The sequence below is a fragment of the Podarcis bocagei genome (assembly GCF_964188305.1).
Source record: "Podarcis bocagei genome assembly, chromosome: 4".
In the NCBI taxonomy this organism is placed as follows: Eukaryota; Metazoa; Chordata; class Lepidosauria; order Squamata; family Lacertidae; genus Podarcis; species Podarcis bocagei.
Genome location: NC_138128.1, coordinates 83,437,747 through 83,455,380, shown reverse-complemented (window position 1 = coordinate 83,455,380; position 17,634 = coordinate 83,437,747). Strand labels below are relative to the sequence as shown.

The following is a 17,634-nucleotide window of genomic DNA, read 5'->3' as shown; positions in this document are numbered from 1 at the left end:
ATGAGGTATCATAGATCAAACACCACAGAAAAGGTCACTCTTTCATGTGCATAATGGCAAGGAGGAGTCATAGCACAAGGGTGATGTAGATGCTATTCACAGATAAGTACGGTAGCTACCCCTGGTACCATACATAGTTAGAAATGCTTTCCCCAAGATGTCCCCAAAAGTTGTTGGATCACACATTCCACCATCCTTGACTATTAGCTGAGTTGGCTGGGTATGATGGGAATTGTAATCTGAGAACATTTGGGGACCCAAGATTGGGGAAGGTGAGTTAGACAATTTCTAGTACGGTGGTACCTCAGGTTACAGACAATTCAGGTTACAGACTCCACTAACCCAGAAATAGTACCTCAGGTTAAGAACTTTGCTTCAGGATGAGAACAGAAATCGTGCAGCAGCGGCACGGCGGCAGTGGGAGGCCCCATTAGCTAAAGTGAGACCTCAGGTTAAGAACAGTTTCAGGTTAAGAACGGACCTCCAGAACAAATTAAGTTCTTACCAGAGGTACCACTGTAGTAGAGCTGGAGTAAACTCTGCTTGAGACCTGGATCAGCTATTGCCATTGAGGGTAGACAGTACAGCATAAAACAGATGGATGGTCAGGTTTAGAATAAGGCCACTTTACATCTTAGAGCACTTATTAATGGGCAGGTTAACATGTGGCCTGACTCCAATGAGCAACGTTGTGTATGAGACCATCTATGATGGTCCATTCACATGAGGAGAGCACTATTGCATTCAAGCCTCATTTCTGGGCCTCCCATGAGCATCTGGGGTTGCCAAACTAGATAGCCACATGGTCTAAGATGGGTAGTCAACGTGGTGCCCTCTAGATGCTTTACACTGCTACACCCATCATACCTGGCTATTGGCCATGCTGACTGAGGCTGATGGGAGCTGCAGTCCACAACAGGCTACCTATGCTCTGAGAGCATGAGGATATATAAAACTTGCTGGATCAGACCAACGTCCTCTCTAGCCTAGCATCCTGCGTCCCAAAGGAGCCAGCCAACCAGACTCTAGGAGCAGGACATGACACTTGTTCTTTTCTGATGCTGCAGTCATCAAAGCTTGAACATGCTTGAACCAGTTCCAAGTTTTCATATCACTGGGCAATGCCTCAAATGCAATGCTTTTCCATGGAGTCTGTTCACACACTCAGCTACGAGTCAACCACTCAACCTTCACTTACCCTATCATTCTTTGGGCAAAAGATTCCTGCACTGCAGAGGGTTGGACCAGATGACCCTCGTAGTCCCTTCCAACTCTACAATTTTATGGTTCTTTGGTTCCAGTGGGGTCATTAGCCACATCTGGGGAAACCCTGACCATTGAGTCCTGTTACTGGCAAGACGTGCTGCTCAATGATCTGCATAGTAAAAATGTTCTAGCATATCATTCATGCATATTTGAGCCCCCAGCCCTTTTGCTCCAAAAGACAAATTCCTTACATTTTGCAAGCCATGGGAAATCCCATCCTTTGTTCTGTGCATGTCTTATCAGCTACACAATGTTGAAAAAGGCCAACAGTTCCTGAAGTGTTATAAATTGGCTATAAGTTTCCTGTGAGGTCACATGATTGAGAAACCAAAGCCTGTGTTACTTAACTCGTAGCCTATAAAAGGAAAGCTGAACTCCTAACGGATGATTTCTGTCCGGGCCTTTGTAGAGCACCAGAAACGTCAAAGTGAGTGAGTAGATTTTAAATTTGTCCTTCCTTAATGATGGCTATGCGACTGAAATACATGCGATATTGAAGACTGCCGCCAGTTCCTTGTTCAAACGGGTCAGATTGCATTGTGCTCCATGGATTTGATTAATTTCAACCAGAGCTAGATCTGCTGCCTTAACTCTCTCTTCATTGATAATCCATCCTTTGATTATTAAGTGCTTTCCGTATCAGCCTTTCACATCTGCCTGCGCTTATCTAATAATTAGCTCCAGATTTAACAACGAGTTGATTTTGTGTCCAACAGCAATGTAATTTGTTAGTATCTTGATCCATTTTGCTTAACACCCTGATTTAGATGCAGTTGGCAAATTGTCCTTTTGAATGTATTGTTCGGAAGGAGGCATTCCGTTGCAAAGGAAGAAGGCATTTCTATTCCTTTTATAATTATGCAGGGAAAATGATATTTTGGCCAAGTACAGCTTGCCCTACCCAGGTGATAAAAGTTCCACTGGCTGAGATACCCTCTTAGTTAGAGCTGGGAACTGACTGCTTTGCATATAGTCACCTGGTGTCAGCATCCCCTTCATAACCTTCTGGTTTCAAGTTTTCGATCAACTCAATTTAGCCCAGAGATGCTGCTGAAGCATAATAGGGGAAGGGCCATAGATCAGTGGTATAGCCCATGCTTTGTATGGGAAAATCCCAGCTTCAGTTGTGGGCATCTCCAGCTACAGAGGGCAACATCTATTGAATCAGATCAGTCCATCTAGCTCAGTATTGTTTGCACTGACTTGCAACAACTTTCCAGGATTTAAGATGCTGGAGATGGAACCTGGAACTGGAGGCGACTCCCCCACACAGTGTGCAGGGCCAGGAAGGCACCTTCCTACCTCCTTCCCAAAGCCTAGTAAACGCTTGCTTCAGGAAGGAGGTGTGAGGGTCCTGACAGGGTCCTAGAGTCCTCCCTCCTCCTTCCCAAAGCCTAGTTAGTGCCTGCTAACCCTATGCAGTACAGAGGTACCTCAGAAGTAAAACAAATTCAATGGAATAGTACAATATACAGTCGTACCTTGGTTGTCGAACAGAATCTGTTCCCAAAGTCCGTTCGACTTCCAAAAGCATTCGGCAACCAAGTTGCGGCTTCCGATTGGCTGCAGGAAGCTTCTGCAGCCAATCGGAAGCCATGGAAGTCGCGTCAGACGTTCAGGTTCCAAAGAACGTTCACAAATTGGAACACTCAGTTCCAGGTTTGCGGCGTTTGGGAGCCAAAACGTTCGACTCGTAAGGTGTTTGGGATCCAAGGTACGACTGTGCTATCTTTCTGCATGTATTACAAAGATTACTACATGCATATTTTTAATACAGTTACATGCATTCCTTTATGGATCTCTTTATGTGCTAGCTACTTTAGGAAACACGGAATGTATATGCAAATAACAATTGGTATTTAACCAAGTTTTACTCAGAGCACACCTGCTGAAATTAGGGAACATGACTAATTTAGTTCCACTACTTAGTCTTCAAGTAAAACTTGGCTGAATAGCACATAATACATGTGTAATATGATATGCATAAGAATGCATTTAATATGTGTGAGTCTTATTTGTATTTTTAGCAGAACCAGTAAAAATAAATAAATAGCCCACTTCTCATCAAGATCAAGGAGTGATGTAGGAGGGGTGGAATATTTTTTTTTGGGGGGGGGGAACCATGCAGATAAGCTTGACACTGCAATTTGCAGAAAATCCCATCCCTAGTAGAGTGCAGAATCTTATTCTTTCCTAAATGGGATCTAGTATGGCACTCTTGAAATGTGCCTTATGTGAAGAGGTGTGTCTCGAACTTTCACTATACAGTTTTTGTTGAATGCTAAATACACGTCTCTATACCCTGCCCTCTGACACCTGAGATATGTGGTTTCAGGACACCCACACCCCATACTTGAGATTGTAACTTGCTTTAACTGACCTAACCCCTCCCCAACAACTTACAAACCAATATGACTAACCTGACACAACAACAAAAAACCCCACACACTAACACGCAAATAAACCACACTGCAACCAACCAAACGCAGCCAACCAAACCTTGGACCCTCCAGTCTCTCACAATGCCAATAAAAACAAATAACTATATAAATAAAGGACCTACTCATGAGACGCTGACACAAAAACCCTGCAGAAACACTATGCAAAAGAATGAAAAGCTCCTCACCCCACAGCCCTCTCTCTTCCCTCTATTTCCCCCCAAAGTCTCATACTGAATGTAAACAAACTATGAAAAAACTCTATGAATTGAAAGCAGAGACGCTATATGTACTTTTCCTTGTTTGTTTGTTTGTTTTGTATCACAAAATATTTATTTGTTTATTTTTTTATAAAAAACCTGTTTATAATACTGAATTTAAAGCGCACCCTGGGACCTGCTGGCAAAGGGTTGGTTATATTATTATTATTAGTGACAATAATAATAGTAATAATATAGGTGCTAGCTATTATGATAGGCATGAGGCCTCTTCTGGGTGCTCTTGGGCTCCAAGTTGCATCAGCCCAAGGCAGCATGGCCAATGGGTTCTCCTACCTTGCATAAAAACTTTCTTCTTGTGTGTAGCTGTTCAAAAGATGAGGAAACAAAATAAAATTAAAAGAGTGTTGGAAATGGTGCATAATCCCCTACTTCAATCTATTAAACAACACTTTACCCACAATATTTTAAATCCTTGTTCATATAGCCGGCCTTCATTTCATTGCAGGGCATTATAATTGGTACGGTTGGGTTTGGGTTAATTCTTTTCTCCTTTAATTTTTATTCCCCCCCCCCCCAGGTCAAACCACTGAACAATGCTGGTGCTTCTAACGCTCTCTGTGTTGGTTTCGCAATTTTCACCAGCATCATTCCAGGGCTCACCACAAGTTATACAGAACTTGGATCGGAATGCCTGCTCACTGGTTGTATGTGGACCAGCTGAGAAAGGGTTACCAGGGATAAAGGGGAGAGATGGAGTCCAAGGACCAAAAGGAGACAAGGGAGAACAAGGTATGGCAAAGGTGACTTCCTAAGAGCTCCCATTCTTTGAGGATCAGCTTTTGATTCACACACTGGAGGAAAAAAAGACAGGAAATCATGCAGTCCCACATAATTTAAGCAAAAGCGGCTTATGATGCAACTTCATGATGACCCCCAATTACATTGCCTTGTGATAAATATCAGTTAGTTTTCAATGCTAAGACAACCTCTTCTCTGACCATGACTTAGGCTTAGCCAATGCCTAAACCACCACCTGAGGGTAAAAGGCTTAGTCTTGGTTGGAGGGGAGGTTGTAAGCCTCTTGCTGCCCTTCTGAGGGAAAGGGGTATCCTGTTAAAAGGATCCTGGAGGAGATGCTTCTATCCAGATTCCCAGGTGGGGGCTAGAGCCATAGTACCCTTCAAGGTGGAGATTCTGGTGGAGATGTACCTATTTGATGTAAGTCATAGGACCTCCTTGCCTCAAGGTAGACCCCATGGAGAAGATACTTCCAGCAGGCAGGTTGGTTGTTATAGGATATACCCAGAACCTATGACAAACCTCTTACATCTGCAACCAATAAAGCAGTGCTCTTATTCAACTCAAAAGAATGTGTCTTGACTGGTTTTTCTCCACTGGGTAGGGGCGGCAGGGTCACGGCACCTGGACATGCAAACAGCATAAAAATTCTACCAAGACAACATAAAAGCAAAGTTGCATGACATCAATATAAAAATGAATCTTAAGTTTTCAAATTGATACTGTAAAGACTATGGTGTACGTCCATCAACAGTGAGGGATAGAAGTGCAAGACCGCATGATGTTCTGCATTTCTCCTCCTCTCACTGGATTAAGAGGGACATGATGTCAAACAGAGAAGGAAAAGGCAGAAGAGGAGAAAGCAAATATAGGGAGGCGATGGGAACGTCATCTGGTGGATGTATGGCAACAGCCACAGCCACCTTGAATGTAGCTGCCTTGGCTAACTTTAGGATTGCCATACATCCAGAATCTCCCAGACATACCTGGAATACTGCAGTCAGAAGCAGTGTCTGGGTGGAAATGAGCTAAATGTCAAGGCAGACATATGGCAACCAATGTCGGCAGTGTCGTTTTGCAACTATGGCCAACAACTTTTCCATCCGGATTTTCACTTTTTGAAATTTGGCAACCCTAGCTAACTTAGCAATGATGATGACCAAGGACTGGAATCAATGCATTGCTTCTTGTGTTAGCATCTTTAAACTGAAACTGGCATGAGATTGTTTCATTTAACTGATTTGCCAGTAATTTATCTGCCTTGTGTTCATCACAAGTGCCTCTTGTTCACCCACTTAGTAAACCACTTTCCGCCTCTTTTTAAAGATTTTAATATGATATTATAACAATATATAGCCAAAACCATTAAGCTGTACATCAAACATGTTTGCTTCCCATGCAGAGAAAGAAAGAAAGAAAGAAAGAAAGAAAGAAAGAAAGAAAGAAAGAAAGAAAGAAAGATATATGAAGGGAGAAAGGGACAACATAACAAAGACCCTACAGTATCGTGCATAAGTTAAAAGGGGAAATATCAACATTTCCACTGTCATTCCAGAAAAATAAAAACAAGGCCCACCTCTCAATAAACTTCTCCCTTGGGTTATTATGTATTGCATTCCTCACATATGTAAGCTTTATCATTAAGATAACCCCACTTTTCATTTTTTCCACTTAATGCCAGGGTTGGCAGGACCAAGAGGAATTCTTGGTCCTCCTGGAAAAATGGGACCAGCTGGACCACAAGGAGAAAAGGGGACCCAAGGAGAGCAAGGACCCAAAGGAGATGCTGGATCAATGGGTAAGGAGTGTTGTTGACTAAATGGAATGGTATTGCATCGAATTCAACAAAAGCTAGATATTATTAGAAGAAATCAAACTTCTTTTTTAATATTTTTATCCACATCCACGTCTCTAAGTCTTGTTAGAGGGCCATCCTGCCGATTGGTGGCATCAAACATTTTCCCTGGACGAGAGTACAAACCCACCAAGGTGCTCTTCCCTTGCTCCCAGTACAGGACTGGCCCAAGACATTTTGCTGTCTGAGATGAAAGACAAGATGGTGCCCATACCCCAGTCCATGTATAGAACCTCACCAGACTTCCAGTTGAAACTTATTTCAACACTAGTGTTAGGACAGCGTCCTCCACCACTCTGAAGGCATACCAGATTGGGACAATGGCATGCACATTTCTATGTTCCCAGTTCTAAGGCCCAGGAGCCCCTGATGCACTGCAACTCATCACAAGAGACCTTCCCCCTTTGGTGTATATCTCTGCCTGCTCAAAAAACCTCTTTCTTTTGAGTAGGACCGCGTGGAATCCGAGGTTTGCAGGGTCCTCCAGGAAGCATCGGCCCCTCTGGAGCACAAGGCAACAATGGCCCACAAGGTGAAAAAGGCGTCAAGGGAGAAACAGGTAATCCTAAGTGCTAAATAGTTGGATTTCTGCTAGAGGGTTCAATATAGCACAGTGGCCAGGATCCAAAGGAGCATACAACTACTTCTGCACACCCAGTGGGGTTGGGGGCTTCTGCTTCTCAAACAGCCATTTGTGATATCCCTGGAGACCTACCATCCAACAAAAGAAGTAAAAAGACCTAAATGTCAGTCCAAGTCCTTAGGCATGCCTAAGTAGCTTTTTTTTTTATCCGAGTCACAGATTTTAAAAGAATACACTGAAAATGTTCACATCCACCCTGTTGTCCAGATACTTAGTATGGTACAGTTTCCAAGTTATAAATGCTATGTGAGTGGAGAAAGCAACCATAAAATGCCCATACCTCTGATGTTTCCCTCTATATATACAGTGGTACCTCAGGTTACATACGATTCAGGTTACATATGCTTCAGGTTACAGACCCAGAAATAGTACCTCGGGTTAAGAACTTTGCTTCAGGATGAGAACAGAAATCGTGCAGTGGCGGCACAGCGGCAGCAGGAGACCCCATTAGCTAAAGTGGTGCTTCAGGTTAAGAACAGTTTCAGAACAGACCTCCAGAACGAATTAAGTTCTTAACCCGAGGTACCACTGTACATCCATCGTGGATGCCAATGAAAGAACAAGCAAATACATCATAGGCTGACAGCTCTCAAGCTTGACTCCCATTGTTAGGCTGAGGTCACAAAAAGATCATGATCTGTGACAGCCAGCTTCTGAAGTCATGCTCTGGCAACATGCAAGTTATAAAATGTGGTGATAAAGGCCACTTCATCAAATGCATCTGACACTAGTCCAGAAAAGCTTGTGCTATGATATATTTGCTAGTTTCTAAGGCAGGGGTAGTCAACATGGGAGGTTGTTGGAACCCATCAGCCCCATTCAGCAAAACCAATGGCAAGGATGGTGTAAGTTGTAGCTCACTTTGGAAGGGAACCCTGCTCTGCAGTACCATAGCCTCATCATTGTTTTTTTTGGTATATCAGACTAACAGGACTACCCCCTAGAAATAAAATTGTGACTATCATATCCTCAGTACAAACCAAAGTTAGTATATAAACACTGGAGCTATCATTTCTGTGAGAATGTCCAACCTAAGATGTAGGCCGCCTCTTCCCATATGAACAATCATCATCTGAGGCCTTCTTCATGTGCCTCCTCTACAAGAAGCCCAGAGGACAACAACATGAGACCAGGCTCCCTGTTTGTGGAGAGGCTCGCCTGGCACCTTTGTTACATATGTTTAGGCAAAAGCATTCCTCTTCTCCCAGCCTTTGGCTAATTAAACCATCTATGACAGGCATAGGCAAACTCGGCTCTCCAGATGTTTTGGACTACAACTCCCATCATCCCTGCCCACTGGTCCTGTTAGCTTGGGATGATGGGAGTTGTAGTCCCAAAACATCTGGAGGGCCGAGTTTGCCTATGCCTGATCTATGACCTTTTAAACCGCATAGGTGGGCCGGTATTTTGTTACTATTGTGTGTATTTTTGTGTTTTTATATTGTAAACTTCCCTGTGATCTTTGGATGAAGGGCAGCATAGGAACAACAACAACAACAGACAGACAGACAAACTAGGGCTGAGCTGAAACTATTTACCTACTTTTGCATTTGTGATCGTTACAAAGTACCTTCCATTTTTGTTGATTCTCCCCTCCCCATTCAATATTGCTGTAGGTTCAAAAGGAGCTACTGGAGCCCAAGGTCCCAAAGGCGACACAGGTGTCGCTGGGCCCAAAGGCGATAGAGGCCCAGTGGGCGAAAAGGGAGCGAAAGGAGATGTAGGAGAAAGAGGTAAGTGATGTGGACGAAAAGGTGCATCTGAACAAACATTCTGATGGCATGAGAAAGGTTCCGAAGAGTTGGATTAATTCGGCATAAACACCAGCGTGTGAGGATATACAGCAAACAATAGGCAGACAAATTTCACACAGAAGCATATCATTGCTTACTTCAACTTGCCTGTGGAAACAACTCAGAGGCCATGAACGAAGGAAAGGTAACAACAGGAAGAATTAAAGGAACTGTTGGAAACTCAAGGCAGTAGAGATATAAGATGATCAGAGCCCCACCGAACTTGAAGCATGGGAGGCCCCAATAAAAATTTATAATTTGGCAGAATATTTGGACTATATGATATGTATTTTTATAATTTGGAATATTTAATGTGATTTGATTGAATTGTTAAAATGGAAAATTTAGTAAAATTTAGTAAAAAATAAATAAATCAAAAGAGAGAGAGAGAAAGGTTCCGAAGAGACAACAGAAATAACTTCTTGATAATTCATTGGAGATAAGAAATGAAATTTTGAAACAGAATTATGTTAAAAGGTTATATATTGGAGGAAACCCAATTATTATTTATAAAGAGATTCCTTCGAGATTCCTTCGAAGGAGGGACCCATATAAAAAATTAACAAATCAATTGAAGAAAAATGGGATCCTGTACAGATGGGAGTTTCCGGAAGGCATTTCATTCTATTTCAAAGAAAAAAAGTTCAAACTGTCTACCATCTCAGAACTACAAAAATTCGCAAGGAGATATGAGAAGGATCTGGGGAAAATGATGGGAGAGGAGGAGGTGGGGAACCAGCAGGGGGAAGAAAATGGGGGGAGTGAAGAAGAAGAAAGAGAGGAGAGCTCAAAAGGAGAAGGAGAAGAACTAGAGAAAGGAGACAAAGAATAGTAGATTGCGCATAGGTTTGATAAGTTAACTTATACTACAGAACAGATGACGTTAAAAATACTAAACTGGAATGTGAACGGACTGAACAATAAAAACAAAAGGAACCAGATTACACATGTATTATTGAAAAAGAATTATGACTTAATATGCCTCCAAGAGACGCATATAATAAATAAGCATAAGAGACTATTATGTAATAAGAGACTGGGAGCAGACTTTGTGACATCAGATAGAGTGAAGAAAAGAGGGGTGGTACTATATATTAAGGAAAAATATGAGCCACAACTATTATATAAAGATGATCAAGGGAGAGTAATCATTGTTCAGATGGTGTTTCAGGGAGAAAAAATAATTGTTGTTGGAATATATGCTCCAAACGATAAAAAATCTGCTTTCTATTCTGAATTAAGAGATAAATTGATGGAATGGATGGATCAAAAAATGATTTTAATGGGTGACTTTAATGGGGTGGTGTCTCCAAATTTAGATAAGCTAACAAAAAAACAAGAAAAGAAGGAAGGTAAATTACCGCGATCTTTTTTTGACATGGTAAATAATCTGGGATTAATTGATGCATGGAGACTCAAAAACCCCACTACAAAACAATACACTTTTTTCTCAAACCCAAATCAGAGCTGGGGGCGAATAGATAGCATTTGGATCTCGAAGGAATTAACCCAGAATTTAATTAAATCAGAAATTCTCCCAAGAATTATATCCGATCATAATGCGGTTTACAGTGAGCTGAAAGGCAAGGATATTAAAACAACTAGATGGAGAATGAATGAATTTCTATTTAATGATCAGAAGATTGTAAATAAGGCAATAGAGACAATAGAAGATTACTTTAAATGGAATCTAAACGGGGAAACTGCTATAGAGACGGTGTGGGACGCAGGAAAGGCAGTTATGAGGGGCTTTTTAATACAGAAAAACAGCCAAGTAAGAAAAGAAAAAGAGTTAAAGAAGGAACAGATCCTAACACAGATTATGGAAAATGAAAAAAAATTAACCATCAACCCCAGTGAGGAGATCGCAAAACAGAATATAAAGATATTACAAGCTAAACTTTCTACAATAATTGATCAAGAGGTAGAATGGAAAATTAAAATGATGAACCAGAGGACATTTGAATCCGCAAACAAGATAGGCAAATATTTGGCGTGGCAAATAAGAGAAAGAAGAAAACAAAATACGATTAGTAAGATAAGGGAAGGAGAAAGGATTGTGGAAGAGCCAAAAGAAATAAGGAAGATATTTCAAAAATACTATAAGGACTTATATAAAAGAGGAAAGGAAACAAAACAAGAAATAGAGCAGTTTTTGCAAGAACATCATCTAAAACAAATCCCAAAAGAAGAAAAAGAGATATTAGACCAGGAAATTACCCAAGAAGAGATAAAGAAGGCGATTAAAAAGATGAAAAACGGGAAAGTGCCAGGCCCAGATGGGCTCTCAGCCAAATATTATAAAACACTAAGTAACCAAATATCCCCAGTGTTAGGCGAAGTGATGAATAATATATTAAAGGAAGGAAGGATCCCGAATACCTGGAAGGAAGCATATATTACTTTGATTCCCAAAAAAGAGGCAGATACTTTGGAAGTGAAAAATTATAGGCCAATTTCACTACTAAATAATGATTACAAGCTATTTGCAGATATAATGGCAGAAAGACTAAAAAAGGTTTTGAACAACAGAATACATAAAGATCAAACGGGCTTCCTCCCAGGGAGACAACTAAGGGACAATGTAAGGAACTTGATAGACATTATTGAATATTTGGATATGAGTATAGATAGACAAGCGGCCTTGGTATTCATAGATGCTGAGAAAGCGTTTGATAACATCTCGTGGGATTTCTTGAAGAAAAGTTTGGAAATGATGGGAATGGGAGAGAAATTTAGAAAAGGCATAGAAGCTATATATAAGGAACAGAAGGCAAAATTGGTAATAAACAACACCACAACAGAATATTTTAGTATATATAAAGGAACTAGACAAGGCTGCCCCCTGTCCCCTCTATTGTTTATAACAGTATTAGAAATACTAAACGAGAGACTGAGGGGGGCAACAGAAGTCACAGGAGTCAGGGTAGGAAAGAGGGAATACAAAATCAAGGCCTTCGCAGATGACATTGTACTAACCTTAGAAGACCCAAAAAACAGCGTAAAAGAAGCTTTACAAAAAATTGACGAATTTGGAGCCGTGGCAGGACTTAAGGTAAATAAAAACAAAACCAAAATGTTAGTTAAAAATTTAACAAAGGAAGAAGTGATAGATCTAGAAAGAAAGACCAAAATTGCGGTAGCTAAGAAAGTGAAATATCTTGGGATCTGGGTTACAGCTAAGAACATAAATTTATACAAGGATAATTACGATGCCACCTGGAGGAGTATAAAGAAAGACATGGAAATTTGGGGGAGGATGAAACTCTCCTTTTTGGGGAGGATAGCTGTTGTTAAAATGAACATTCTGCCTAGAATGTTATTTTTATTCCAAACCATCCCCATACTTAAAGGCCTAAAACAATGTAAAGAGTGGCAGAGAGCCTTGGCAAAATATATTTGGCAGGGGAAAAGGCCACGGATAAAAATGAAAATTTTGATAGACAAAAAAGAAAGAGGGGGTTTTTCTCTCCCGGACCTAAGTTTATACTATGAAGCGGCTTGTATATATTGGGTAAAAGATTGGATAAAACTGGAGAATAGAGAGCTACTGGACCTGGAAGGCTTTAATAATTGGTACGGATGGCATTCGTACCTTTGGTATGGGAAAGTGAAAGTTCACAAGAGTTTCTTAGATCATATTTTTAGGGGACCATTATATCAAGCATGGGAAAGGAACAAAAACCTCCTCGAAAGAAAGACCCCATGGTGGATTTCACCAATAGAGGCCTTAACGATTAAGAAAATAAATATGGAGGAGATAAACGCCACCTATGAAGAAATGTTAAGAAAAACTGACCAAGGGCCCAAACTCAGACCTTATGAAGAAATAAAAAATTTATTCACTGGTTGGCTGCAATACCACCAGGTGAATGATTTGTTAAAAGAGGATAAGAGGAAGGCGGGTTTTGATGATAAAAAATCAAAATTTAGTATAGAAGTAATAGAAGGCAAAAATAAAACCCTGTCCAGAATTTATGATATATTACTAGAGTGGTACACAAAAGATGAGGAGGTGAAGGAGGCAATGATTAAATGGGCAATTGACTTTGGTTATAACATTGATTTTGAAAGGTGGATAGAAGTTTGGAATTGTAACATAAAGTTCACAGCATGTATGGCATTGAGAGAAAATATCTGGAAGATGCTATATAGATGGTACCACACCCCTGTGAAATTGGCCAAAATGTATAGATTAAAGGATAAGAGATGCTGGAAATGTGGCGAGGTGGAGGGTGACCTATATCATTTATGGTGGACATGTAAAAAGGTGAAAGGCTTTTGGGAATTAATTTATAATGAACTTAAAAAAATATTTAAGTATACCTTTCCCAAGAGGCCTGAAGCCTTCCTGTTGGGAATGATGGATAAAGAAATTAAAAAGGAAGATAGGACGATATTCCTCTACGCCACCACAGCAGCGAGAATTATGTTGGCACAATATTGGAAAGTGGAAACCATCCCCAACATAAAGGACTGGCAGATTAGAATGGTAAACTATGCTGAGCTTGACAAACTAACAGGTAAAATAAGAGATCAGGATGAACAGAAATTTCTGAAAAATTGGAGTAAATTTTGGAAATATATTGGAATAAATGCTTAAAGTGAATTGACGGGGTTAGAACAATACGACCAGCGAGTGAATTTAAGACTATAGATTGAAAATCAAATACATAATGGAAGGAGATATTTGATACTTATCAAAAGGATGGAGGGAAGTTCAGATTGTGTGTCTTTCTTTTTTCGGATGTGTGGTGTTTTTTTCTCTTTTTTTTTTCTTTGTAATTTTTTCTCTGTATTTTCATATATATCTGTTTTTTGTGTATAACTTCAATAAAAATGCATTATAAAAAAAACAAAAACAGAAATAACTTCTTGATGTAGTGCATAGTTAGTTTGAGGGATTTTTAGCTGACCACTAACTTAGATGACTTTTTTTTAAAAAAAAAAAAAAGGAAACTGGCACTCCCCAGATTCAGCTCTGAATTTGAGGAGCAAATTGCCCTGGGATTGAATGCCCTCCCAAGTGAGTGGAACTCCACCTGCAATGAAAAGACTATCATTTTAAATTCCCCACAATACTCCGAATATGGCATCACTCCAGGGCATACTGAGCATTGAAAATGTCTGTACTCACTCCCCCCCCCCCGGGACTGCTGTTTTAATACTCCACAAGGCTCCAGAGCTTTCAGTGTCACTGTAGGAAATTTAAAATGGTAACTCACCTTACCAGTGCCCAAGGGCACTGCCCCAGGGGTGCCAGGTGTAATGCCAAGCCCTTGCTCATCTTCTGCTCCATGTCAACCTCTGACACTCCTTTCCAGCTAACGAAAAAAAAAGATGGGTGATTTGTTCACACTGCTCCTGCATACAACCTTTTAAACTAATTGGCTATGGCTGTTTATCAGATATTAACATGCATAGGAAAACAGAAGCCACCTACCAACTAACTTGCTACGGGGGGGGGGTTATTTTTAAAATCCTGTATCAATAATAAGATGTTAGACATCTTATTATGTTTTCATATGTGCTGGAGGCTGCCCAGAGTGACTATTATTATTATTTATTATTATTATTATTATTATTATTATTATTATTATTATTATTATTATTATTATCTCCATAGGATTACAAGGAGCGGCCGGTCCCCAAGGGCCAGTGGGGAAACCAGGATCTCCTGGATCCAAAGGAGATAAAGGATCTGTAGGTGACAAAGGGACCAAGGGTGACAGCGGTCTCTCAGGTAAGGAGGGCAGCCTTTTGTTGTTGATGTTAAAAGGGATGCATTAAAAGTGTCAGAGCGAAATTTTAATGCTGGTCTTTTAACTTGCTGTGCCCTTTTTAGCGTTGAAGAGTTGGTGCAATCCAAGTGAATTTTGTAACTCTGATTATTGAGGGAAAGTTTAAGTGAACAATCAGAGTGGATCTAACTTTTTTTTAAAAAATCACACAACTCGAATGAGAGTGTATTTAATTCCAGATCATTCTGGGGGTTGGGGTGGGAATATGTATTCTAGTTTGGGCCTTAACAGGAAGGTCTGATAGAGGGATCAAGCGATGGATACATGTATCTGTATAAACAAAGGCTTCTTTCAAAAAAGGGCAAACGTTTACCGTTGATGGACGTTAATAGCACTGAACCATTAATCGTATAATTAATTCATACCATTAAGACACACATGCATACACCAACACACAAGCAAAACAGACCTAGTAAGAGATCACCACCCATATTCACTAATATACAAATTCATTTCCATTTGATTCTACACTGAGATTATGTACCAAATATAGCATAATATTATTTAAATTCCCATAGAATTAATGAATGAATGATGAATGTATTAATTATGGCAGCAATTGATTGACTGTGACAACAACATGTTTATTGTGTTGTGCCATTTGGATTGCCTGGCAATTTATACTGTTCCTGGGTGGGTGGAAGTTGGAGAGACGGGGGTGGCATTTGGTTTAACAAAATGTTGCACATCCATACTGTGTGCAATATATTGTTTAGCGCATATTACTACAGTACTAAATCTTGCAGATCATGATCATTTTATTATTTCTCAGAGGTCAACCTTATGAAAAAACAAGTCAGTGACCTAGAGGGGCAGCTAAGAGCCTTGCAAGCCAGTTTCTCCAAATATCAAAAAGGTAAATGTTGCATGTAACAGAAACACTGTGAACAGTCTTTTGCAATCTTTCTCGGTCCGTTTGGCCCCTTAACAGAGAACCAGTACCAACACACAGGTCCTATGGGCACATTATATGTGATAGCACAGGGATGTTCATCGTAACCCTTAGATTCCAGCACATGCATGCATCATCCCCCTGTTGTAGCATTAGAGAACCAGCAACAACATTGTCTTTGCAAGATTATGACTGCAGCACAAGCTCAATAAGCACTGGGATAAATTGTGTAGGTTATCCCTAGTCTTTTGCAGCGTTATCCAAACCCGCTTTTTAAAGATCCGTTTTCCTTTCCTGCAAAATAATTGCAACATTTTGAAAATTCGGTGAAGAAAATGTTCTTTTGAATGTGCTGTCGCCTGGCCAGAGCCAGGTGCCCCATCAATTTTCAATTGTCACCTTTGTGGCCACAGCTAAGGTGCTATGAGGGTTCTCTTGATTCTACATAAAGGTAAAGGTAAAGGGTCCCCTGACCATTAGGTCCAGTTGTGGCCGACTCTGGGGTTGCGGTGCTCATCTCGCTTTATTGGCCGAGGGAGCCGGCATATAGCTTCCGGGTCATGTGGCTAGCATGACTAAGCCGCTTCTGGTGAACCAGAGCAGCGAACGGAAACGCCGTTTACCTTCCTGTCGGAGCGGTACCTATTTATCTACTTGCACTATTGGAGGTGCTTTCAAACTGCTAGGTGGGCAGGAGCAGGGACCGAGCAACGGGAGCTCACCCCATCGCAGGGATTCGAACCGCCGACCTTCTGATCAGCAAGCCGTAGTTCTGTGGTTTCTACATAGGATGCCATTAATCGTCTTGTTGCTAAAAGCATTATCCAAATCCAAGATTCCTATGGGTTACAAATAGCAGAGGTTGCCATCCATTTATTGGCTTCGCAAAACACAGTGGCTGACTATCAACCTGATGCCCACTCCCTTTGTTTGTTTTAGTTGCAGCATTCCCGGGAGGGCGAATTGTCGGCAACAAAGTATTCGTAACCAGCGGCTACGAAGGCACCTTTGATGACCTGAAGCAAAAGTGTCTGCAAGCCGGGGGCCAGCTGGCCGCCCCCAAAAATGCTGCGGAGAACACAGCCGTCCAACAGATAGTTGTCCAGCATAACAAGTCGGTCTTTCTTGGGGTAACTGATATCCAGACGGAGGGGAAATTTAGGTACCTGAATGGCGATGCCATTGTTTACTCCAACTGGCTACAGGGAGAACCCAATAACGAAAAGGGCAGGGAGAACTGTGTAGAGGTTTATGTGAATGGAAAGTGGAACGACCGGGCCTGCGGGGAAAAGAGGCTAATACTCTGTGAATTTTAGGCCATCTGCTCCAAAAAAAAAAAAAAAAAAGCTCGACCCAGCCACAAGCTTCAATACTGTGTTTGCTTTTTATCTGTAGACATTAATCATTATTTTGTTAATCCTTTTTTGTTTTAGTCTATTGACATATGTGCACACATAACATAGCCATTGGGCCAGGGCGGACCTGACAGGTTTTATAAGGACTGCTACTGCTGCTGCTGCTCTGCAGAGAGGGCTTCTTTCAAATTGCTTTTAATTTTTTTTTTAAAAAATATCCTTTTTGGCATTTTGTGGGATTTGCCTGGGAGGAGAGGAGCGGGAAAGGAAGCCCCTTCGGGCAGGACCTTTCTTCTTGCTTGTGTACTATGTAGATTGATGGGCTTATATTAATAAATCATGATCCGTTTTCCGCTTAAGACGCACATTCAGAATGAAATGTAAGGTCTTTCTTGTAAATCTGAAGTTGAAAATGGTTTGTGGGTGTTTTGTTTTTTTCTAAGTGGGGTGCATTGCTTTTGATGCGGGTGGGGGGATTTTTACATGCACAGGATATTTTTATATTTATATTTTCAAAACTGTTTATTAAAAGAGATTTTCTTGGAGCAAACAGAAGTATTTTCATCATATGA

At 40.8% G+C, this 17,634-nt stretch overlaps 1 protein-coding gene and 1 long non-coding RNA gene across 3 annotated transcripts in view; one reads left to right on the top strand and one right to left on the bottom strand.

Annotated features, from left to right (window-relative positions):
- The window catches only part of LOC308585621, a 105,182-nt gene that overhangs the window by 68,963 nt on the left and 18,585 nt on the right, over window positions 1-17,634 (bottom strand). The gene's annotated exons all lie outside the window — the stretch shown is intronic.
- LOC308586095 (uncharacterized protein) lies at window positions 1,434-17,617 on the top strand. 2 transcript variants are annotated; one of them, XM_081192370.1, is made up of 8 exons: window positions 1,434-1,693; window positions 4,503-4,714; window positions 6,405-6,521; window positions 7,030-7,137; window positions 8,838-8,954; window positions 14,641-14,757; window positions 15,588-15,671; window positions 16,647-17,617. In XM_081192370.1, exons 2-8 carry the CDS (start codon window positions 4,519-4,521, stop codon window positions 17,021-17,023), a joined length of 1,116 nt encoding a protein of 371 aa, XP_081048496.1. In that variant the 5' UTR covers window positions 1,434-1,693; window positions 4,503-4,518; the 3' UTR covers window positions 17,024-17,617. The 2 variants fall into 2 exon arrangements, with proteins under 2 accessions (XP_081048496.1, XP_081048495.1); XM_081192369.1 differs by having other exon boundaries at window positions 1,639-1,697.

What these genes read in the sequence shown, in the direction of transcription:
- LOC308586095 (XM_081192370.1), top strand. Translation starts at nt 4,519, where the DNA reads ATGCTGGTGCTTCTAACGCTCTCTGTGTTGGTTTCGCAATTTTCACCA. An exon ending in AGGAGACAAGGGAGAACAAG is followed by an intron (nt 4,715 to 6,404) that starts GTATGGCAAAGG and finishes ACTTAATGCCAG; the next exon opens with GGTTGGCAGGACCAAGAGGA. An exon ending in GGGTGACAGCGGTCTCTCAG is followed by an intron (nt 14,758 to 15,587) that starts GTAAGGAGGGCA and finishes ATTATTTCTCAG; the next exon opens with AGGTCAACCTTATGAAAAAA.